This window comes from Myotis daubentonii, chromosome 14 (assembly GCF_963259705.1).
Source record: "Myotis daubentonii chromosome 14, mMyoDau2.1, whole genome shotgun sequence".
NCBI lineage: Eukaryota > Metazoa > Chordata > Mammalia > Chiroptera > Vespertilionidae > Myotis > Myotis daubentonii.
The window spans coordinates 49,294,388-49,318,619 of record NC_081853.1 but is presented as its reverse complement, the minus strand read 5'-3'; the positions used below and the strand labels follow the sequence as shown (position 1 = coordinate 49,318,619).

Genomic DNA, 24,232 nt, shown 5'->3' with positions numbered 1-24,232 from the left:
ACACACCGACTGATTGCCTTCGCACATGCCCCAACCAGGGCTGGGGATCAAGCCTGCAACCTAGGTACGTGCCCTTGACCGGAATTGAACCTGGGACTCTTCAGTCCCCAGGCCAGCACTCTTTCTGCTGAGCCAAACCAGCAAGGGCTTTATAATTTAATATCAACACATTTCTACTTGAGTGTGGGAAAAGCAGTCATTCTTGTCCATTTCCTCTCCCAGCGTGCGGACAGGGCCGGCACTGTGATCTAATCATGTCTGTGATTTTCACCGGCTCCTCTGACACGGTCCCAGAGGGCCTGCTGCTGACCGCTGACTGTTCTCTATCAAAGCCGTATGTGGGTGGGCCTGTGGGAGCAGGCCCTTAACTGTATAAAAATACTCTTCTTTTGCTTCAGATGTGGCTGATGCCCCAAAGCCCTGACCTCAACCCTTATTTTCCAGTTCACAACCCAGCTGCCAAAACAATCTCTTCTCCCGGAGCGTGAAAATCATAGAGCACCTCCCCCTTCCATGTGCCATGCAGGTGTCAAGAGCTGAGTTATACAAACTTCCAGTCACAGGATGGAATGCGCAGCATAGGGAATACAGCCAGTAACATGGTAACAACTTCATACGGGGCCAGATGGTGTCTATTCTTAGCATGGTGATCACATTGGAAGGTATATAAATGCTGAATCACTATGCTTACACCTGAAACGAATGTAATATATGTATATTAGTTATAATATATTAGTTACACCTGACACTAACATTGCATGCCAACTACAATTTTAAAAAATGAGTTGGAGCCCTGACTGGTTTGGTTCAGTGGATAGAGCATCGGCCTGTGGACTAAAGGGTCCCGGGTTCGATTCCAGTTAAGGGCATATACCTTGCTTGCAGGCACATCCCCAGTAGGGAGTGTGCAGGAGGCAGCTGATCGATGTTTCTCTCTCATCGGTTTCTAACTTTCTATCCCTCTCCCTTCCTCTCTGTAAAAAATCAATAAAATATATTTTAAAAAATGAGTTGGATTATATTTTGCAGTTTAAATCTAAGCTGAGGTAACTTCTATCACACACACATATAATACAGATTCCTCTTTCCTGTTGTGTTCAACTTTCATTAAACATTATACAAAAAGATTGCCCAAGATGATATTGAAAAATAATGACACCCAAGTTAGAGACTCTGGCATAGTGACTGTGTATAACCCCTCACAGTCTGGTGGGTTCTATGCCACCGGAATGATGTTTGATATGATGGTTACTAGAAATTGAAAGGTAATCTGGGTAAAAGAAAAACCAAGTTGGTTTGAGAAATGGCTTCAAATCTCATGAGCAAGGCATCTTTTCTGACATTGTATATGTAGTCTGTATACATCATGCATATATTTCAGGGTTACAGTCTAATTAGTCAACATGGCATCTTTTAGAAAAAAATAAAACCATCTAAGTATATTTCATAAGGATATGGTTTCTCTGAATTTATTTTTATTAGATTACGGATTGAGGAAATTCTGGGGTGGAGGGTCACATCTATCTTATTTGAAATGGGTTTTACCTTGGTATCAATTTCTCTTCTTTGTTTTTGATGACATTGTGTCCTTGGTGATTGAACATAGCAAGTACCCCTGAAGTGCTTGATAGTTATTAATTGGATAAATATATGAATAAATTGACCAGGTAGCAAGATATGGTGGGAGGAGCATGAGCAATGGAATCAGACAGACTGGTTTCCAATTTTGCTTCTGCAACTTATTAGCCTGTTGGGTGACTTTGGGTGAGTTTCTTAAGCTCTCCAATACTCAGCGTTCTCAAGTGTTTAAAACAGGAGACAGCCTCAGAAAAATGGCAAGAATGACCCTATCTCAAGTTACGAGGTTTAAGAGAAATGACTCAAGTGGCAGCTTCTGATAGTTCGGAAATGTTCATCTCTCCCCTCGATCTTCTCTGCTTGGTAGGGATTTTGATCATGTTCAGAGAGGCGAGTGAGTTAGACGCTGAAAGTGTTACATTTAAACAGAACGACTGTCTTGAAGTTGAGATTGAGGAACTTTCATTTTTTTTCCAGAAAAGCTCCCATCCTTATTAAACCTATCAATAATAGATTTTGGTGGCTTGCTCTTCTCCATTTCATACAGAGCCTGGAATATGCTGCCACTGTACCAAGGACTGCAAATTTTTTCTGTAAAGGACCATATAATAAATATTTTTGGCTTTGTGGAATATACAGTCTCTGTTAGAAGTGTTCAGAAGTAGCATAGACAATCTATATATATAAAAGCATAATATGCAAATTGACCAAACGGCGGAACCACTGGTCGCTATGATGCGCACTGACCACCAGGGGGCAGATGCTCAGTGCAGGAGCTGCCCCCAGCTCGCAGGCCCTGATCAGGCTATCAGGGCCTGCTGGCCAACTTCTTGATCCCTCCCCCCAGGCCGGCAGGCTCCGATTGCCCGATGGGGAACAGGAAACCGGGGGTAGGTGGCAGCAGATATGGGTGCGATTGCCCTGCTGGTCACCCCACGCACAGAGGGTGACTGGTGTTGGTGGCAGGGGGCAGGGTCGGCTACTGGCAGCCTGGGAAGATCGGCCCTGATCACAGGCCAGACCTAGGAGTCCTACTTGTGCATGAATTTTGTGCACCGGACCTCTAGTATATAAATGAAAGGTATGGCTGTCTTCTAATAAAACTGTATTTATACAGACTGGCAGTGGGTGAGTTTGTCTGTGAGATCCATGTAGCTTGCAGACCCCTGCTCTAGAGCAGCAACCTTTAGCTAAATATTAAAACCAGGAAATACCTATCCACTTTCTCTCTGTTTAACCTTGAGGACAGCACCCATTTCCTAGGTGACTTCTATTCTTTGTTTAACATTAAGATGAACAGGGGGAATTTAATGCCAACGGAATCATTGGTATATTTATTTTAAATTATTATATGAGAGAATTAGAGCCCCTAATTTAGGAATTTCTTTATAGCATTCTCAGTGTCAGTGTGTCCCATACATAGGCATGAACCATACATGAATTTTGCAAATGTGCATGTGCATTTGTGTGCCTACAGGTCTTATCCTGGAGTCTTAGGACTGAATAGCATTTGCTTATTATCTCTCTCTTTTTTTTTTTGAAGGAAAGTTTGGTATTTCAATAGAGAACCCATGTATTTTTGTACTACAGCCTAGCTTTTTCAGACTTAGGCCCAGTTCAGTTTCCTAGCTCTTCTATCTAATTATAGGCAGTATTTTATGAAATTCTGAGTACGTTTTAAAAGTAACATGTATCCTGTGATACCTGAAATCTTGCTCCGAATCTACAATGACACTGCAAAGACTTGAGAATGTCTTGGACTTCCCTGTTGTTACTGTTCCATACTTGAGAACTCATGAGTAGGCTCGCAAATGAATGCAGTTTTATTGCCATAATACAGAACCAATGCTCTGCATCTTGCCTCTGCAGCACTGAGTGCCATGTTTTTGGGCATCAGGATGGCCCACATGGCAATTTCAGCAGACCCTGGGATTCATTTGAAAGCAGGAGCTTGTATCCAGGAAGGTAACATGTTTTGATGCATCCTGACATCATGTCTGCATCCATCTGACACACAGTTATCGGAACTAGAGTGAGAAGGTAGATTACACGCATTAAGGACGGCCACAGGAAATCCTATATTTTATCCTAGGCAGAGGTTTTGACTTCTTCCTTTTGGAAACCTTTCACTAGTGTGGACTCGGGTTGTATGTGGTGGTGAGTCTTTTACGCCGGACTGAGGCATTTGGGCTGACTTCAAGGTAGATAAGAATCACTGGCTGGATGGCATGTGCCAGTGACTGGGTTAGGTGTCAGCACTGGGGAGAGATCAGATTGGCCATACAGTCATTTCAGATACCCTACTTTCCTATTTTTCTGGGGGTAGGGAGGGCAGAATGGTTGAGATTTGAATCATGGCTTGGCTGTTTCCTCATTGTGAGGAGTGGGTGCCGGAGTCAGGGCTGCAAGGGGCAGATGGAGCAGTGCGTGGAAAGAGATGGCGGCCAAGACAAAGCAAGGACATTGCAGTAGCTGGAGCCCTGAGTATCCATGTGAGAATGGCAGAAGGGGAGGGTGAACAGGTAGACAAGACCAGAAGTTGAAGGGCCTTGAAGATCATTCTAGCCTGGCCAGTGTGGCTCAGTGGTTAAATGTTGACCCATGAACCAAGAGGGCACATGCCTGGGTTTTGGGCTCAATACCCAGTGGGGGTGTGCAGGAGGTAGCCGATCGATGTTTCTCTTTTATTGATGTTTCTATCTCTCTATTCCTTTCCCTTCTTCTTTAAATAAATAAAATAAATAAAAATTTTAAAAAAGATCATTCTAAGGGGTTTAGATTTTAACTCTCAGGGGACATAGAGCCACTGGCAGGTTTTCAGTGGGAAAATTATGTAATCATAGAGAGTAATAATTGAGCATGATTTCTTTGTCTCCAGTAAGGCTGCTGATGTGGGAGTAAGAATGGAAAGGATGTAAGAATGTGGGGGAGGAAATGCTTGGGATGGTCAAGATGGGATGTCATGAGAGTGTGAACAGGCAGTGGCGGGGAGATGGGAGGAGGATGGGGAGAGAGCAGCGGACTTGGTGAATGGAAGTGGAATTGACAGTATGTCAAGGTCTCTCTCTCTCTTTGTTGTTAATCCTCATCTGGAAATTTTCATTGATTTTTAGAGAGAGTGGAAGGGAGAGAAAGAGACAGAGAAAGAGAAACCTTGATGTGAGAGAGATGCATGGATTGGTTGCCTCCGCACACACCCCGACCAGGGCCAGGGATGGAGCCTGCATCCGAGGTACATGCCCTTACCCGGAATCGAACCCACGACCCTTTGTCTGTAGGCCGACACTCTTTTCACTGAGCCAAACTGGCTAGGACTCAATGTTTCTCTTAATTTGAACAGAGCAGCAGGTTGAAGTTTAGGTCCTGCTGCGTGTTTCCCCACATCTTTCTGGGACAGGCAGCTGACCTGGGTTATTGACAGGAGCTCACAAGGGCAAACCAACCCACAGGAGTACATTCCAACCCTCTCTTCACATTATGTCCAATAACATCCCACTGGCCAAAGTCAGTGAGTTTAAAATCAAGGTTAGGGAAGTGTGCTTCATGTACTATAAAAGGTGATTGTCTAATTCTACTGAGGGATAGAGTGAAGAGTTGAAAGTAATAATCCAACCTACCACAGACATGATGTCTGAAATCCAGGACCAAAGAAGGGGGTGGAGAGGGACAAAGGAATATATCTATTAAGAGCATTTGCATCTTTAAGGAGCCCACTTGAAACTCTGACACTACACTTCCAATTCTATTAGCCAGGGACGTTTCATATAGCCGGTCCTGGCTGCAAGGGAAGCTGGGAAATCTATTCTTTATTCTAGGTTGCAGTGTGCTTGGCTGAAAATCAGGGTCTGTTACTAGGTCAGAAAGAGAGAATAGGTATTGAGTAAGCAATTAGCAATTTCTTCCAGTGCTCACCCAGATGCACCGTGTTTATCCCTCACCGTTGTGCGGTAACCTGATTATTTGAGTCAAGGTGTTCATTGTAATTGTTTAAAGTATAAATGATGACCTAGCCAATCATTAAACACTGCTGGACTGCTGCCTCTGCACAAAATCAGATTTCTCCTTCACAAAAGTTTAACTGTTTCCTAGAGCTCAGTTTCTTTGTTTTCGTTACTCCGAAAATTAAATGACAGGGCCAGGAACAGTGGCTGGAAAGGCTTCTATAAAGAAAGTAAGTACATGAGGGGCACTTACCCCGGAAGAAATTTCCAGACACAGCAGTCCCCTCTTACCCACAGGGCATATGTTCCAAGACCCCCAGTGGATGCCTGAAACTACAGATAATAAGGAATCCTACATACACTATGTCTTTTCCCAGATATAAACCTGATAAAGTTCAATTTATAAATTAGGCACAGGAAGAGATTAACAACAACAACAATAATAGAAGAATTGTAACAATATTTTGTAGTAAAAGCTATGTGAATGACTTTGGGGCCATTCTTAAGTAAAATAAGGGTTACTGAACACAAGCACGGTGATACCACAGCAGTGGGTCTGATAACCCAGCCGGCCACTAGGTGACTAGTGGCTGCCTAGTGTCTGTAGACAGTGTGGCCAACGCTGGACAATGGGGCGATTTACATCCCAGGTGGGATGGAGTGGGACGGTGTGCGAGTTCATCACACTGCTCCAAACACCGCACAATTTGAAGCTTCCTAATTGTTTATTTCTGGAAATTTTCATGTAATATTTTTAGACTGTGGTGGATGGTGGGTGAAACCATGGAAAATGAAACAAACCATGGCCTTGGCCGGTTTGGCTCAGGGGATAGAGGGTTGGCCCTTGGACTGAAGGGTCCTAGGTTTGATTTCAGTCAAGGCCATGTACCTCAGTTGCAGGCTCAATCCCTGTGCAGGAGGCAACCAATGGATGCTTCTCTGTCTGTCTCTCCCTCTTCTTCCACTCTCTCTAAAAACCAATGGGAAAAGATCCTCGGGTGAGGATTAACAACAACAATAACAAAACGCGAAACCACGGGTAAAGGGGACTACTGTAGGCTCATTTATTTACTTATTTTAGGCTGGCACACAAGACTTATTTAATTGTTTGAAGGTAAGCCAAGTTTCGCAGTGCAAAAGGTAAAAGCAATGTGGACTGTGATGTCTTCAAACTGTAGGCTCTTTCTTCAGGCTTTTCCCTCCACCTTCCCTAGTCAGGGAGGCTTTACTTAAAATAACAACACTCCCCATTCCTTGATTATTTCACTGTGGCTCCCCCGCAAGCCCTCACTAAAAGGTGAGGGGCTTGGAGGCCAGTCATTTGTCATTTTGTTCACTGTTGGTGAACCCATCGCTGAAAATGGTCCTTGATGATCAACCTTGGGCCATGGAACAGGCTAGAAGCAGAAGTTCCTTTTCACACAGTAGCTTCATGAGGCCGGTGCAGCCGTTTTGTGTCTGAGGTGAGGAGTCTGAGAAGAGGCAATGTGTGAAAGTGGCTCAGGATGAAGCAATAAGGAGCGGCCTCTAGACTCCTGTGAGGTGTGAGAAAGAGAGCGAGCCTGCCTCTGGGAGCCGACCTGGCACTATCAGCTCGGTCTCAGTGTCTTGCCGAATCTGAACAATTTCACATAACACCAACGCTGGGCAAGGCCACTCTGTGAACTGATGGATGGAGGCAAAATCAAGACCAGGCTGAAATTGGAACTCCCATTTGACCCAGTAATCTCACTTCCAGGAATATATCCCAAGAAATCAGAAACACCCATCAGAAAGGACATATGCACCCCTATGTTCATAGCAGCACAATTTACAATAGCTAGGATTTGGGAACAGCCTAAGTGCCTATCAGCAGATGAGTGGATTAGAAAACTCTGGTACATCTACATCAATCATGTCAAACTCGAGGCCTGAGGGCCACATGCCTCATTTATTTGGCCCATATTAATTAGCCTTTGAATTTGACATGCTTGATTTACACAATGGAATACTACGCTGCTGTAAAAAGAGAAAGAACTCTTACCATTCCCAACAGCATGGATGGACATGGAGAGCATTATGCTAAGCGAAATAAGCCAGTTAGAGAAAGATAAATACCACATGATCTCACTCATTTGTGGAATATAATAAACAACATAAACTGATGAACAAAAATAGATCCAGAGACAGAGAAGCATCCAACAGTCCTCAACTTCAGAGGGAAAGCAGGGGAGAGGAAGGGGTAAGAGATCAAGCAAAGGACTTGTATGCATGTGTATAAGCATAACCAATGGACACAGACACTAGCCGGGTGAGGGCATGTGTCGGGGCTGGGGGTGGCTGGGGAGAGGTCAATGGGGGAAAAAGAGACATGTAATACTATACGTAATATTTTAAACAATAAATAATAATAATAAAAAGACCAGGCTGTAATCCTGCCTGTGGACTTGTGGAGAGGTGGGCATGGATTTCCCTCGCGTTCATCATCTCTCCCAGCCTGGCAGCCAGTTGAGAATATGGTGTATGGTAACCCTCACCCCCCTTCCCTGGCTGTTTGGCTACAGACCTGAGGTCTACAAACATGAGGGTTGGGCACATGGTGCTGGGAAGGGGCACTGAGCAGCCGATGGTACCAGGAAGCAGGAGGCTGGAGGGATGCTTTGCAGCCTGTGTCTCTGAGGCCACGAGTGTGGACCAGGGTGTGCGCAGGTGTCTGAATCCGAGGGGCATCAAGGATGGAGGGCAGCTGCTGGACCTAGAGCCTGTGTGACAGCAGCGGCGGGAACGGGGTAGGAGGAAGGGAGTGGAGAGGGCAGTCTGGACTCTGCCGGGAGGGGCGAGGATTGCCAGGGTGCCGGGGTGCCGGGGCGGCTTTGGTCCGCCAGCCACCGAGAGCGTGGGCGAGGCGCACGTTCAAAGCCCGACCCCGCCTGGCTCCGCGGGGTGCGCGCCGGGAAGGAGCGGAAAGGCGGGACCGGCGGGCGGGGAGAGGCGGGGCTTTGTGAGGTCCCCGGGGACGCCTCTGGGCGCTCGCTGCGGTGGGTGCGAGCGCACGTCCAAGCCGGGCCCGCCCGGTCTCCAGGGCCCCCGCGGCGCGCACCCCGGCCCGGCGCAGAGGCAGGGAGCTGGGCGGGCGCGCGGTTGCTAAGCCCGGCGCCCCCGGAGACGTTCCCGTAGTCGCGGGCGCAGCGGCGCGGGGCGGCTGCGGGAGCCCCAGAGGAGAGAGGGCGGGCGGGCTCCTGGCTGCTCCCGTCGCGCCCCGCCTCCCGCGCCCGCTGGGCCGTCGAGCCGCTGCCCCTGCGACGGCCGCCAGCCCGCTCTCCCGGAGCCCAGCGCGCACGATGCCGGCCGCAGCGCCCCCGCCGCGCCCGCCGCCCCCCGCCCGGCCCGCCCCCGGCTGCCCCGCGCGGCCGGCCCCGGGTAAGTGCCTGGCGCTCCGGCGGGGACCCGGGCGGGGACGCCGCCTCGGTGGGGGGTGGGAGCACTACTGTCTCCTGAACTTGAGACTCCGCTCCGTGCGGGGTGGGGAAGCGGTGCCCGACCCGCGGGGGTGCCGGAGTGCAATGTGCGTGTGTGCTCGCGGGCGCGTCTACACCAGCTGAAACTCGCTTGCTCGGGGATAACGCTGTCCGGAGCTGGTTCCCCTCTCTCGCCACCCAAAGGGGCTCCCAGAGAAACGCGTGGGCATCTTGCGAGGTGAGGTGGACTTCAGAGGGAGGGCACCAAGAGGGAGCTGACATTTACCGAGCGAGCGTCTCACCCTGCCCGGTGCTTTCCCCAAACTTGACCTCATTTCATCCACTGCACAAACCTGAGCGTGGTTTTCTCAGCTGAGAGTGCGGAGGTGCCCGGACTTCTGGCTTGTCCAAGGCCACATGGCCCGGAGTGGGGGAGCTGGGATTTGAATCCAGGGCTCCAGAGCTCGCTGACCCAGCTAAAGGCAAGGAAACTCTCCTTAGAACTAGGTAAGGAAACACGCAGAGGACCATCAGGAAAAAGGATAGAGGCAAGGCATTTGGGAATTAACAGAAAAAAAATGAGTTGGTGAAATGTCCCATTAATTAACCACAAATATAGGAGCGCGTTTACACGGCCTTCCACGCCTGGCTCTGGGGGCGGTGTTGTGAGGCGGACAGAGGCGGCTGGGGACACCTTTTCAGCGCACCCACCTGTTGGGAGTGGGGGGTGAGAAGTTGTGGAGGGAACTCAGTTGTTATTCACCCCCAAGTTAGTCATCCCTCTGCCTCCCCCCTCCCTGTTGGCCCCATTTCCTTTCCTTGAGGTGTCGTCCGGGATGACAGCTGTCACATCGAAGCTGGGTCCTGCCTTCGTCATTGGCTCTCGGGGAGGATACTGGCCTTCGGTGGTCCTGTGCGTGGGTGACTGTTAGGAGCTGTGAAGCTGGTCCCGTTACTGCCCGCACAGCCGATCTGTGGGGCTGGTGTTGCGTGAATGATTGTGGTCACAATCAGTGGGGCATCTAGAGCAGTAGCCACGCATGGGGCTTATCCATGGGGCAAGATAGCAAGAAACGGGCCCCAGGGAGTAAAAAAGGAAAGGGGTGTTGGGTTTGCCTGGCAGCACCACCTCAGAAAAGCACTTCAGTTCAGTATTTGGATTGCTTTGGGCGGTGCCCTCAAACGCTCCACTGGGGAAAGACGGAGGCAGGACAGGACTTCTGAAAGATGCTCTGTCACTCATCCCGTTGAGGTCTGAAAGGTCGTTGGGTCAGGGTCTTCGATGGTGAGTTCAAGGAAGTGCAAGACTGGTAAGGGGTCCTGCCGAGGCTTCAGAATAACAGAGATGGAGTCTCGCGTTGTCATGGCCAACACTTTGGCAAAACTTGGAGAAAGAAATATTGGACAGCCCTAGCTGGTTTGGCTCAAAGGATAGAGCGTCGGCCTTCGGACTGAAGGGTCCCAGGTTTGATTCCGGCCAAGGGCACATGCCTGGGTTGCGGGCTCGATCCCCAGTGGGAGGCATGCAGGAGGCAGCCAGTCAATGATTCTCTCTCATCATTGATGTTTCTCTCTCTCTCTCCCTCTCCCTTCCTCTCTAAAATCAATAAAATATATTTTTAAAAAAGGAAATATTGGATAGTGGACTGTGGTAGATGCTTCGTGCTACGCTGCATTTCCTCAGAGACCTTTGCCACCTTTGTGCGCATCGGTACCCTGGTCCCAACTGCCAGCCCCTCCTCTTCATTGGAGGATGACCTTGGGCTGCTGGAGTCAGCTTGTCTGGAGGAAGGAACTGAGAGCAAGGAGTGCCTGGGCATGGACATCTCCCCTGGGGGCAGCCCCTGACCAATGACTGAGAGGTGCTGGAGTATAAATAGTCCGGCTCCCTTGCCCTTGGTTGGGACGCTGGAGACGTAACCTCCTTGGTCTCCAGAGACCCGCGGTGGAGTTGTGTCAGTTGACTTTCATGGGTCTCTGCTGGGCTTGCTTTTCTTCTTTCTCTCACTTCTTTACTCCCCTACCAGTTTTTCCTAGTGGTACTTCCTAATAAAACACTTTCATGGGGATTCTTATTCCAGGATCTGATTCTAGAGAACCAAACCAAAAAGAAAAAAAAAAAAAAAAAAGGACCCTCTCACTTTCAACATCATTTTTCTTTCCCATGGGATCCCAGTAAAACTGTCTCATTAATCTTGGGTTAGCTGTGCTGGCCCCTAGAGAGCCTTTGTACGCATTCTCACAAGGTGCCTCCTTCCGGGCAGAGGGCGCCCTGTGCCCAGGCACGGGATGAGCAGGGAGGGGTTCAGCGCCCATGAACCCCCTCATCTTTGTGCCCAACAGAAGGAGTGGCATGGTCCTTGGGCGCTCTGCTCAGAAAAGGAAAACCAGGTTGCTACCCCACTATTCTGAGCCTCAGGGTTGCTTAGTTGTCCTAAGATCTCATTTCTTGGCTTCTCTCATCCCTCTTTTTCCCAGTTCAAGGAATCTCCCCTCCACGTTTTCCTAAATATTTGAATATTTTAGGCCCTTGTTTTGCTTTTTTCTGGTGCAATGTCGAGCTGGTTTAATGTCTCAGCTTCTTTCTAAAGCCACTAAGTGGGAAGAAAAGGCTGCCTTGGCCAGTGGACCCAGCACACCACAGACTGCAGGGGGTGGTAGCTGGTCAGAGAGGGTGGGCAGGTCTCCACCCGCCTGGCCTTCCAGGAGGCCTCTGCCGGACATGGGCTCACTGTGTCAGGGTTTGGATGGGCTGCTGTAGGCAGAGGCTCTTGCCTGATGAGGTTTCCTTTCCTTGCATCCATGGGGCCATGATATCTGGTGTCAGTTTCCCCACCTTTTCCTTGGTGGCCTCCCATTAGTGGCTAAATTTGGCCCATCTGGTGGTAAAGCATGTGGGGGAGTTCTTTGAAAAGGATTTTTTTTTTTTTTTTTTTTAGCTACCTGGTAATGTAGGTCAGAAGAGGGAAATACCAGGAGAGTGGGAGAGTGGGGAAGAAGACGGCTGTCCTGGGAGTCAGGGATGTGAGGGCTCTGGCACCCGTTTGCCCAATGAAGCACACACGTTTTTGTCTTCCACGGGTTTGAAGAAAGCCCCAGAGATCTGAGGCTTCCTGGTTTCCTGAGGCAAGTTGTTGACTTCTCTGGGAACCTCGGTGTCTTCACCTTTATTAACTTAACCATGATTGTCCAGCCAACCTCAGAGGGTTGTTTGATGATAAAAGGGGAAATCTTTCCATGGGCTCATCAACATTATTGAGCAAGCCCATAAAATCCGTACCCAGGAGAACCGGCAGTCTACCGGGACAGTGGTGTACGTGGAGGCCTCGTGGTGTGTGTAGTCAGGGATGGAGTAGAGAGAGCACCAGTTCAGCGGCTGTATGAAGGGATCGGGAGGTCTCCAGAGCTGCTTCGGCTGATCTCGAAGGTGGAGTGTTCACAGAACTCTGTAAATGGCAGGGTGCCATGTAATGTGTCATTTCGGGGGTTAGAGCTCTTGAGTCCATCAGAACTGCCTTCACATCTCGGCTCTGAAACTTCAAAGCTGTGTGATTCTGAGCAAGGTACTCAACCACTCTGAGCCTCTGTTTCCTCATTGATAAAATGGGCATGATCATGTTCTGAGAATTTAGTGAAGTGAAAGCTCTAAGCAGATGTTATTGTAAATGAAAGTATTATTTTCAAGTTACCCTTTAGGCGGAAGAGATCCAGTCTGGGTTCTTACGAATTTGGTATGCTATGTGCTACGCCACCTGAGTTGTCTGCTGGCTCAATGCTCTCAGCCGTTTCCTCGCTCGATATTTAGTCCGATTTGTTATTTTTCTCATTAGCCTGTGACAGTTAAAAAAATATTTCTTGTTGCCTACTACATCATCAATGCAAGAATACGTACGGTGAAATAATGTGGCAGCACTTGGTCATCACGTGGTCATTCGGATGATCCAGAATACGTTTCATTGATTTTCTATTGATGATCTTAAAAAGGGTGATCATGAAAATGAAAGCACAAAGTTAAGCGGAAAGTAATTTTAGAGAACATCTGAGCCCCCTAGAGTATGTGCGAGGCTCCCCCAGAATTTGAGGACAGGTGGAAGTCCTCCAGACTGTTTCCTGAAGGGGAGGTGACCCGCTTTGTGGGTTAGAGACATCACTTTGTCCAGGTGTGTGGGTAGGGGAGGGGAGGGGAGGAAGGTCGGAGACAGATGGGTCAGGTCACATGTGATGAGGGTGGGCTCTAAGGCAGTAAGTAGTTAAGGTGCCATATTTGAGAGGCATATTGGAGGTGGAATCCACAGGACTGGGAGATTGACCGGATGTGGGAGGTGAGGGAAGAGAAGAGGAGGTAGAGATGATGCTTAGTCATGGGGATCTGGGCTGTTGATGGTGCCGCTGACCGGGGTGAAGACCACATGTGTCCACAGGAGGGCCGGGAGAGCTCAAGGCCAGAGCTGTGTTCAGCCACATTCATCACCCCATCTTTCCTCACTGACTCGAGCGTTCCTAAACCAGCTTCTCAGGAACTGCTGCATTTTGTGGTGTCTATTTTTGGGGATACTTCATTAGCATTCATTGGGATGATTTGAGGTGCTTTGCTAGCCTTTCTGTTGTGCCTGCTGGAGAGGGTTCTAGCGACCTTTTGCCTAATGAAGCACACACTGTTTTGTGTTCCACATGTTTGGAGAAAGTGAAAAACATGGAGAGAAGTGTGGATGGCTCTGCGTTAGAAGGCGTCATAGTATATCACGTGAGATTGGCTGCCTGCCTTCAGTTTTGAAGAGCACCAACAAGCAACTTGCCACTCTGTGTTTTTGGACTCAGATGCTCAACATTCTCCAAGGAGACAGCAGACCTGGTGCAGGTTAAATAGTCTCTGGGGAATTACGTAACAGGGAACGTGGAAACTCAGCACTCTGGGGAGGTGGGGGGCAGAGAACGCGAGGTCACCCAATCAGACAAACAACAATTTCACCAACTGCCCTGGCTGGTGTGGCTCAGCTGGTGGGGCCTTGTCCGTGCACCGAATGATTGCTGGTTTGATTCCTGGTCGGGGCACATGCCCAGGTTGCCGGCTTGATCCCCAGTAGGGGGTGTGCAGGAGGCAGCCAGTCGATACTCTGCTTTCACATAGATGTTTCTTTCTCTCTTTCCCTCTCCTTTCCTCTCTCTACCTCTAAAAATCAATAAATAAATCTTAAAAAACGTTACAAACTGGAAACAAATCCTTGTGGTCGCTAGAATGAAATCATGTGTTGCAGTTTTGCAGCATTAAATAATTTAAACTGTAACTTGGTGTTTCCTCTTTGTATGAATTATTAACCTAATGCACCAACTGTTGGAAGCCACGTGAGCCGGCAGTGGCTTTGACCCTGATTGCTCTCGCTCATGACAAACTTCTACTTGTCTCTTGGCCTTGGTACAGGCATCACCTTCATGGCAGAGCCCCCGCGGACCTCGAGGGAGACGTGTAGTGCCCTTGCTGCATCTCTTAGGAACTTGTGACAAACGCTTCACAAGCAGGTGCTTACCTGTCACCCCCAGAGACCACATACTACTTGCCTTCATCTTGGGATCCCCCCAAAGTAGCAGGGCATTTTCCCCACCAGCCCTCTCCATACCCATGAGCTAGTCCAGGGCACCTGTCAAGAAGCATCGTTGGGTCTCAGGGCAGGTTGGAGGAGCAGATTTCCTAGCAACAATAGCCGTGGTTTTAAGAGTGTCCTTGCAAGAATAGGTTAGATGAAGCTGGTTGTTCAGTTTATTCCAGATGCCGAGTTGCTTTCAGATTGGCTGCAACCAGAATAACCCTCTGGAGTTTGCGTCTCTACAGCGGAGGCAGAGACAGTTGGTGCTCCCCAGATATCATGTGCTCCCCTTCTTTAGCAGATGCTCTCATTCCCTGTCCACAGTCCCTATTCTGACAGTTGGTTGGCCCATTCTTGGGGCAATTACTAGGATGATGAAGTTGATTTGTTACCGCAGCAGAGCTGAGCCTATGTTGACTAATACGTCTTCAGGAACTGAGCTCTGCCTCCCTGACTAAGCCCTTCCCAGCATACTCCATGTTCCAAGCAACTCTTAGTTCAAGGACCTGAACACACCAAACGGTGTGTCATTCTCAGGTAGAGCCAAGGCACTGCCATCATGTCTCTCCCACTGCTCAAGGTTGCTACCTTGGAGGATCTGAGCTGGAGGAAGGCTGCTCAGTCCACATGGGAATTCATAGGAACAAGAGGCTTTACTATGGAAGCCACTGAGCTTCTTGGCATTTATTGGTTGTGGCACCTTCCTACCTGACCCACGGCCTCAGCACTGTCCCTTTGTGGGTGCCAATATGTAAGTCAGCCCATCTCACACCTGCATCCTGTAGGACACAGAAGAACTCTTGGGATCGTTTACTTGTGTTCTCCTTTAATGTTTCTAATTTTCAGACTTCTCCTCTCTTCAGTGGTTTGACTTATGTTTGGCTGTGGCTCTTTTTGGTTTATTCTCACCCAAGGACATTTTCCCATTGATTTTTAGAGAGAGTAGAAGGGAGAAGGAGAGACAGAGAAAGAGAAACATCGATGTGAGAGAGGCACATCAATGGTTGCCTCCTGCACACGCCCTGACCAGGGCCAGGGATTGAGCCTGCAACCAAGGTATGTCCCCTTGATAAGAATCGAACCTGGGACCCTTTAGTCCTTGGGCTGCTGTTCTATCCACTGAGCCAAACCGGCTATGGCTGGCTATGGCTTTTAATTAATACGAAATTGTTTTGACATATACTTGTGAAATAAAAATCCAAATTCATTTTTATCTCTAAATTAATAACCAATTCTTTCAATCTTGAAAAAAATTTATTTTTACCTTCCTGATGAGCTTGTAAGGATCTTTTATTATACATTAGATTCTCATGTCGAAAAGTATCTATTTTGGGGTTATAGTTTTCTTTTTACTTAAATTCAGCTATTCTTGTATAAGTACCAAGATGCTGTAATTATAGCTCTGTAATATATTTTACTATGTTCATTACTCATTACTCATTTCTCTTCTGTCTTCCCTCAACAATCCTATTAGTGCATCACAGCGACAAATTACAATGGGAAAGAATTGATGTGTTCAGCTCACTAGGACTTCACATTCTGGAATGGGCAGTCATTGAATTGGATCTTCTATGTCCTCTCTCAGTTTTGTAGTTTTCCTTATGTTGATCATATACATTTCTTGCTAAAGTCATTCCTAGGAATCCTTTTTACGTTGACATTACACGTGTTCTTATTTTTAAGTTGTATTTTTCCAACTGGTTATTGCTATTATGTAGGAAAGCGTAATCTATATGATTAAAAATTTTGGCTTTATAGTTCGTCCACTTGCTAATGATATCTAGAAGTAAAAACATACAAAGCTATTTCATGACGCTCCATGTACTCTAACTGTCTTTGCAGGTGGCGCAGAATAAACAGATAGAGACATTCTAGAACTGAAATAAATCCGGGGAGAGAGAGAAAAGGATACAAGGAGTTGGGCTGCGTAGGAATCAGAGGGTCCCACCCACACTGCAGGTGCAGAGTTACAGATGCCTGACAACAAACAGCTTGGGTTCGTCCTGTTTTCTCGCTGAGACATAATCGCTTACGACTTTCAGCGTTGCTTGTAGGTGTCTCTGACTGTCCTAGACATCACTGGCCCCCACATCATAGTCTTCCCTTCGCCAGCTGACACTTGTTGGTAAGAACATGTTTATATTTGAGTCTGGATAATAAAAGATAATGTCAGGACGCCGGTTCTTCAGTGATACTGAAGACAGGCCTGGCAGGTCAGACTGGCTAATGGAAGACCAAATAAAAGGCGGCCGCAGCCCTGCTCAGTGTCTCACCTTGAGTTCAAGTTTCGATAACCCCAATCATGGACATACTGATTTAAAGGGAAAAAAGAAACAGAAAGACACCAAGTGGACTAGATGGAGATGAAGCTTCTTTTCCTTTTCTTTTTTAAAAATATATTTTTTATTGATTTCAGAGAGGAAAAGAGAGGGAGAGAGAGAGAGAGAGAGAGAGAGAGAGAGAGAGAGAGAGAGAGAGAGAGAGAAAAACATCAATGATGTGAGAGAATCACTGATTGGCTGCCTCCTGCACACCCTCTGCTGGGGATTGAACCGCAATCTGGGCATGCGCCCTGACTGAGAATGGAACCGTGACCTCCTGGTTCATGGGTCGATGCTCAACCACAGAGCCATGCGGGCTGGGTTTCTTTTTCTTTCTGGAACTGGGAGTCAACAGATGCAGACCTCCCAGGGCTGTAGACCCCCCCGCCCCGCCCCAGCAATCTCATGGGGAGGTTACACATGTGCTGTGTGCTGGCTATTAGGACCGTGTAGTCCTTTCTTTTAATGCCATTCATATTACGTTAGAACTCAAAGGCGCTGATTGTTTTCTGTAAGAACAGCATAACTGAAGATGTCTCAGAGGTCTTGAAGATGATGATCTTTTCCAAGCATGTCCTGTGGTGTAAAAGGAAAACAGGAGTCCCCACTCACATTAAGGGGAGATGGAGAATAAGCCAGCTCCCCTCCCCAAGAACCAGTGGGGTGACCCCCGTGGTTCCCTTGTTCTCCGCCACATTTATGAGTTCATTGCTTTTTCCCAGTGGCTTTGTCTACAGTACAAAGCACCACAGCCGACAGCCAGGTGGCTGCCTGGTGCTCTTTATTTTAGTTGCACTTTCCTCATCACAAGTACAAAGTAGGTGTGTTTGAGAAGCTGTTTTCGGGAGGGAAAGGAGTGTTGGTGCGGAGGTGGAGAGGGCTGGGTTAGGAGACAGACTGGTGTCTCTTTATCCTGCCCTCAGGGTGTTCTCCCGGCCATAAACACAGTGGGTCCATGCCCAACCACAGAGCCACGCCTGCTCGGCTCCTTTAAGTAGGCTTAAGTGAGGATGTTAATAAAGAAAAATGTATATATTTGATGGATTTTTACTCTCTTGAGAAGAGGGAATGGGGTTTTAAATGTCAGCCCATCCCAAGGGGAGGGAGAAAAGGAGAGTTTTATAGTTTTCATGCTGCCTTCAATAAGTGTCGAACATTCTCAGCGGTTTCTGGCTCTCTGGAGGCTGGCACTGTGTTTTTTTAACCTACAATTAACTACCATTCACTAAAAATTCAAGCAGTAATAGGTCTGTTGTTTCATAACCATTCATTCATTCATTCATTCATAGATAGAGAGCAAGGAAGAGAGAGAAACATCGATGTGAGAGAGACACATAGATTGGTTGCCTCCCACACATACCCCGACCAGGGCTGGGGCAAAACCTGTAACCCAGGTACATGCCTTCGATCAGGAATTGAAGCCTCAACCTGTCAGGACTCAGGTAGATGCTCTAACCACTGAACACACCAACCATGGCTACCGTTTTTTTTGTTTTGTTTTGTTTTGTTTTTAAAATATATTTCATTGATTTTTTACAGAGAGGAAGGGAGAGGGATAGAGAGTTAGAAACATCGATCAGCTGCCTCCTGCAACCCCCCACTGGGGATGTGCCCGCAACCAAGGTACATGCCCTTGGCCGGAATCGAACCTGGGACCCTTCAGTCCGCAGGCCGACGCTCTATCCACTGAGCCAAACCGGTTAGGGCCGTTTGTTTTTAATGAAACATGAGAGGAAGGATGGCTTCTACTGAAGAATTTGGGAGGGTGGGGGGGAAGCTCCCGAACACTGAGTGCTCATTCTTATTTTATCATGTAAAGGCCTTTCATAATTTCGGGCAGTGGTGTGGGTCTAGGTTCCTTAGAAGCAGAACCTCAGAGTAGCATTTCTGTGCACATGATTGTGCAAGGCGGGAGGGGGGGGCGGGGGGGGGAGTCTGCTGTCAGGAGAAGGGAGCGAGGGGAGCAGGGCGTGGTTGCAACCACAGGAGCTCTGGGGCACACATTGCACCGCGGAGCTGCAGCTCCGCCTCCGGGTGAGGGGCTGGGCTTTTGTACCCTTCCCGGTGCCCGTCAGCCCGTCATGGATCTCGGGCTGCCCTCTGAAGGCGCATTGCGTGTGTCAGTCCCTGGGTGGAGCGGCTCCCGGCAGAGGGTGATTCCTGGGATAGTGAGCAGTGGCGGCCCCCTAACAGCCAGCATTTGTAAGCGCTGGTGGGTGGGCCGCTGCCTGGTGAGGGGCTGGGGGTGGGCACCTACAGCGTCCACAGCTGTGCTGGCCTGCAGCGTGTTCCTTACTGAGGCTTTGGGGCAGGAACATGGGAAGTCCTGAGGACAGGGTTGCTTTGATCGCCCAGCACGCTCTGATGATTACGCACTCAGCGGGGAGGCTGTTTGCATTAACTGGATTTCCTGGGTTCTTTCACCCAACACCTGTTTGTGGCCAGCCCACCCCAGGCCTGGCGCCGGGTCTGTGTATTTGGAATCTTCCCAAGAAAAGCCCGTTTATTTAGAAGAGCCCGTCCCTTCCAATTACATATTCTTGGCAAATGCTAAGAGACAGCATCGCAAGGGAGACTGCAGAAGCTTCACCTCCACTCCTGGGGAAGCCAGATCCGCCACCGTGTCCCCTCTCAGGGCTCCGAAGGCAGCGGTGTTTGTGAAAACTGTTATTTATAGGAGGCCCTCGGAAGGCCCAGGCTGTTTGAGGGACGATGTAAGGTTCTGCCCTCTGGCGTTGGCTTCTCAGCAGAGGGGCTGGCTCGCCTTGGTGCCCCTGTTGGCGATCTGCTTTAACCAGCAAGCATGAGTGCTTCCCACATGCAGGTCCCCTGTGTCCATCATTTCGTTACGGTCTTCACAGCCACCTGGGAGCTGGGCAGGTGGGGGCCGTGCAGGCCCCATGCCAGTGAGGACATGAACACCGAGATGTAGGCCAGGCCCCTCGTGGCTCTGGCACTCAAGGTGGGTATTGGGGCCACTGCTAGAGCTTTGGGGTGCCTGTTAGATGCCTTTTTACAGCTAGGGTCATGGTACATGACTTTCCTACTTTTAAAATATACACATATATTTTAAATTGATTTCAGAGAGGAAGGTAGAGAGAAAGATAGAAACATCAGTGATGAGAGAATCATTGATTGGCTACCTCCTGTATGCCCCCTACTTGGGGATCAAGTCCGCAATCCAGGCATGTGCCCTGACTGGGAATCGAACCGTGACCTCCTGGTTCATAGGTCGACACTCAACAACTCAACACTCAACCACTGAGCCATGCCAGCTGCGCTCCTACTTTAAGAGGAAACCCAAGCCCAGTTTGAATTTCCTAAAAGAAGAAAAGTTTGCACCACAATCTGCTTTACCCCAACATCACTCTTCTTTGTTTAGAATCTTAAAACACTTTGGGGAGTTTGTTTTTTTAGATCAGTGTTTTTTTTAGAACACTGTGGGGACATCGGGGAAAAGCTCACTTGTTTATTGCCAGCTGCAGGAACACTGTGTGACTTTATTTTGTCCAGTTGGGGTTCTGGCTGGCTTAACAATCAGGACACAGCTAAACGGAGGCTGCTTTGCTGGGGTATCGGTGCCCGTGGATGGGCCTGTGTCCTGCTCCATTTCCTCTGGATGATCCTGTGAGCTTTGCTTTATTTCGTGATTCAAACGACACCCCTACACCCGTCTGAGCCATTGTTCAAGAAGATTGAGGATCTATGGAAGGACTCTTTCAGTTCTTACTAACTAGCTGTGTAGCCTTGGGCTGATTGCTTACCCTCTCTGGTCTGCAGGTGCATTTGAAAATTGAGGGTGGTGGGCTACTGGCCCTTTCATTTCTAACTTGCAAAGATTTTCACTCGCACAGCCTTTGTGGCTAGAACACGGATCCTCCTTAGAATTCTCCTTTGCATCCTGCTTAGGTTGGATTGCTGCCCTTAATTTTATTGAAGGATATTTACAAAGGATATATTTTTCAACATAAGCAATTTTCCCCATGAATCCAATCAGTCATATAAATGACCATGTCTTGAATATTTATGGAAAGTTCTTCCACGGTGTACCTAAGCTTCAGATAAATAGCACAGGGGAAGCTATTAGTTTATTTATTCCTCCTTGAGTCAACTTTGGTAATATGTATCTTTCATGGAATCCGTCCATTTCATTTAAGTTATCTTATTTATGAGCACAAAGTTATTCATAATATTCCCTTATTATTATTTTACATAAACAGGCTCACTGTTTTTCAAATGTGTATTCTCTCCTGAATATGAATGAAAGCTATATATCTTTTGGACACATTTCTTCTCCCATAGTTTTACTTGCTATTTAATTTTATGTTGTATGTTAAGGTTGTGTTTTATTTTTGTTTTGTTTTAATCCTCACCGGAGGATATGTTTTTATTGATTTTAGAGAGAAAGAGAGAGAGGGGGGTGAGAGTGGGCGAGAGAGAAAGAGGGAGAGAAACATCGATGTGAGAGAGAAAGATTGATGTGACAAACATTGATGGGTTGCCTCCTGTACACTCTGCCCCAACCAGGGGTTGAACCTAAAACCTGTGTATGGGTGCTGACAGGGAATTAAGCCATTGGTGACCCTATGACTCCAACCAACTGAGCCCCACCGGCCAAGGCCATGAAGGTTGTCTTATCCAGAAGTCAAAATCATGCAAAACCACAGACCCTTTGCCTCCTCTGTTCTGGACAACAGTAAGTGGTGGCGGTGTCTGCCTGCCCCTCAGATAGGCATCTGGTACCTGAGGGTGAGGGGTTTCAGGGCCCAGCACGGACACATGGTTCAGAGATTCCTAAGGTCTTCACATCAGTCTCAGATCTGCCCAAACCAAGGCACGAAGATGGAGAAATGAGATAGATGGGCTCAGTCTTTCCACACAGAAGATGGAGGAGTGCTTTTTGAGTGATTTCTGCAGCCTCACCCATAGGGGGGATGGATCGTGGAAATAGTCAGCTAGCCCAGTGTTTGCATGTTGTTGTGACACAGGTCGGTGGAGACAGAAAGGAAAACATGGTGAAGTCTTGCGGGCATCAGTCCGCTGCAGACCGGCCCCAGGTGGGGGTCCTCACCGCTCTCCTTCCGAAGGGGCGTGTCCAAAGAGCCAACCTGGACAGCGCCGGGAAAAGCAAAACTCGCCCAAGTCAGGGTTATCGTGAATCTCTGAGCTGCCACAGACAGTGGGGATTCAAAATCCAGGGCATAGGAAACAGCAGCCGGCTTGGGAGCCCTGCCCTCTTGGAATTTTACTGAGTGAGCGGTGACACCCCAGCGATGAGGTCGTGGGTGAGCTGGGAGTGTTGGGAGGAAACAGTAAACCCAGGGGTGAGACAGAAAGATAAGCTGTTCTCCCCGCCCCCGCCCCCCCCCCCGCCCCCCACACCCCGGGAAGCTTCGGGCAAAGGGAACCAGCATCAGGTGTCACGAGGACAACACCAGGGCCAGGGCGGCATCTGGAGAGGCTCCGTGTACTGGAATGATTGGAAGTGGGAAGAAGGGAGAACTGTGATTGTGATTGTGTGGCCACCGGATGTCCGAGGCCTCGGCAGCCCTGGGAGCAAACGAGGCCGCGTTAATATTAATGTCCAGCGTGGAGTCCCAGTGGCTGCACCTGCTCCCATGGGACCTCAGCCAGTGTCCTCGGAATCCCCAGGGCAGGATGTCACCTGTGCTCAGGTACACCGCGGCTCCTCTTCTTCCTTGGTCATTCTATCACTCCTCACGGCCCCTCCCCTTACTGTTCCCTGGCTGTCAGTGTGTCCTCAGGGCCCCACATGGCCGCACCCCCACCCCCACCCCCGGGGCCCTGGGGCCTGTGCGGCTTACTCTGTTGTACCTCATCACCTGGGTCCCAGCGCCTCTTACAGGCTTTTGAAACACTGCTCCCTCTCCTCCATCCTGAACCCTGGGCATGTGCCCTGACTGGGACCTTCTGAACCATGACCTTCTGAATCCTAGGTTGATGCTCAACCACTGAGCACATGGCCGGGCTGTACTGAGGGTTTTACTCTGAGAAGCACCATAGGAATAACAAATGAGAACACGGGTTCCTTTGCGCACATACATTGGAAGGTCACCTTCCTTGGCAACCTTCAATCTTTCCATTGAGGAAACACAAACTAGTATTGCTCCTGGAGCCCTCTCTCTCAGCACCAGCTCTCTCCGACAAATACGGAGGCAGACTACGGAGCCCGAGAAGAAAAGGAATAACCCATGTCCATAAATAGTGCCACTGTCAGCGGGATGGTTAAGCTCACAAATCTATGGCACGTGGGAAGATCAGTACCAGCCACCACTCGTCATCTACTCTGACACCTGTGTCTAGATGGAAATCATCGCAGAACAGATTGTATGTTATAATTAAAAAACGAAAAAAAAACCACACGTTCTGGGTAAATATGCTCGGTCAAGTTGCCCATCCTGGCACAACAGGAGCCTTTGCCACCATTCAAATGTTCTTCAAAAGTCACTTGTAGCTTCTTTTTCGAGGAGGCACAGGCGGCAGGTTCCTACACGTGGGACGTGGCATATGGATCCTGTGGGGTCACTTGAATAACTCCCCGCCCATGGGGAGCCGCTCTACACATTCGGTCATTTTCCTGTTTCCTTTCCTGACCTGGAGAGGAATGGAAATCTAACCGCTTTTTGTCTCTAGTTTATTCTGGCTGGGTACAGTTGATCAGGAAACACAGAGTCTTGGTTTATTCATTTATTCAGTTTATCTGGAAATACAAGGAGAATGAACAAAATGCTCTGAACATTAATGGTTTCTTTCCTTCCTTATTTTTTTTTTAATAATGAGAGAAAAAAACCTTTTGGAGGAGAACTTTCTAGATGTAGACTGAAATTGTCAACTCTTTTCTTAAACCCCCCAGGGCAAGGAAATCCCAATCAGAGCTTTAAATACCCACCCCGCTGTTTGCCCAGGAGCTCTGTGAGGCCAGGTGAAGCTGTGCACAGTGGGGTTCTACCTTCTCAATAGATGATGTTACTACCGATGAAGTGATCATACAATTAGATGGTGTAGACAGGATGAGTAGCTGCCAATTACTATGCCTGTGTGTTAAGTCCTCTAAGTAAATTGTATTCATTTTGTTATTTATTCTTCACAAAAGTCCTGGGAGGAGAGTGTTAGCATCCCGACTTCATAGATGAAAAGACTGAAATGTTAGTACTTTGCCCAAGTTCACACACACAGTCGGTGGCCATGCCAGGATTCAAAGCCAGATCTGTCTCAGACTGTGACATAACCTCTTCACAGACTGCCTCGCCGTGAGTGGGTTGAAAGTCAAGCTGAGAAAAGTTGAGGTGGGTGAGATTAAGGTTCTGTAAAGTTCCAGAATGTTCTCACCTCTTGGTGGTATTTCTGGGGTA

General features: G+C 48.4%; 1 protein-coding gene across 2 annotated transcripts in view; it reads left to right on the top strand.

Annotated features, from left to right (window-relative positions):
* Positions 1-8,494: 8,494 nt before the first annotated feature.
* Positions 8,495-24,232, top strand: part of DCLK3 (doublecortin like kinase 3) — a 29,910-nt gene continuing 14,172 nt past the window's right edge. The window contains exon 1 of one of the 2 annotated variants that reach the window (XM_059664237.1): positions 8,495-8,918. In XM_059664237.1, the coding sequence (XP_059520220.1) occupies positions 8,840-8,918 (79 nt within the window). In that variant the 5' untranslated portion in view covers positions 8,495-8,839. Of the gene's footprint in view, positions 8,919-9,039; positions 9,195-24,232 lie in introns of those variants that run through there. The other variant, XM_059664238.1, reaches the window with a different exon arrangement.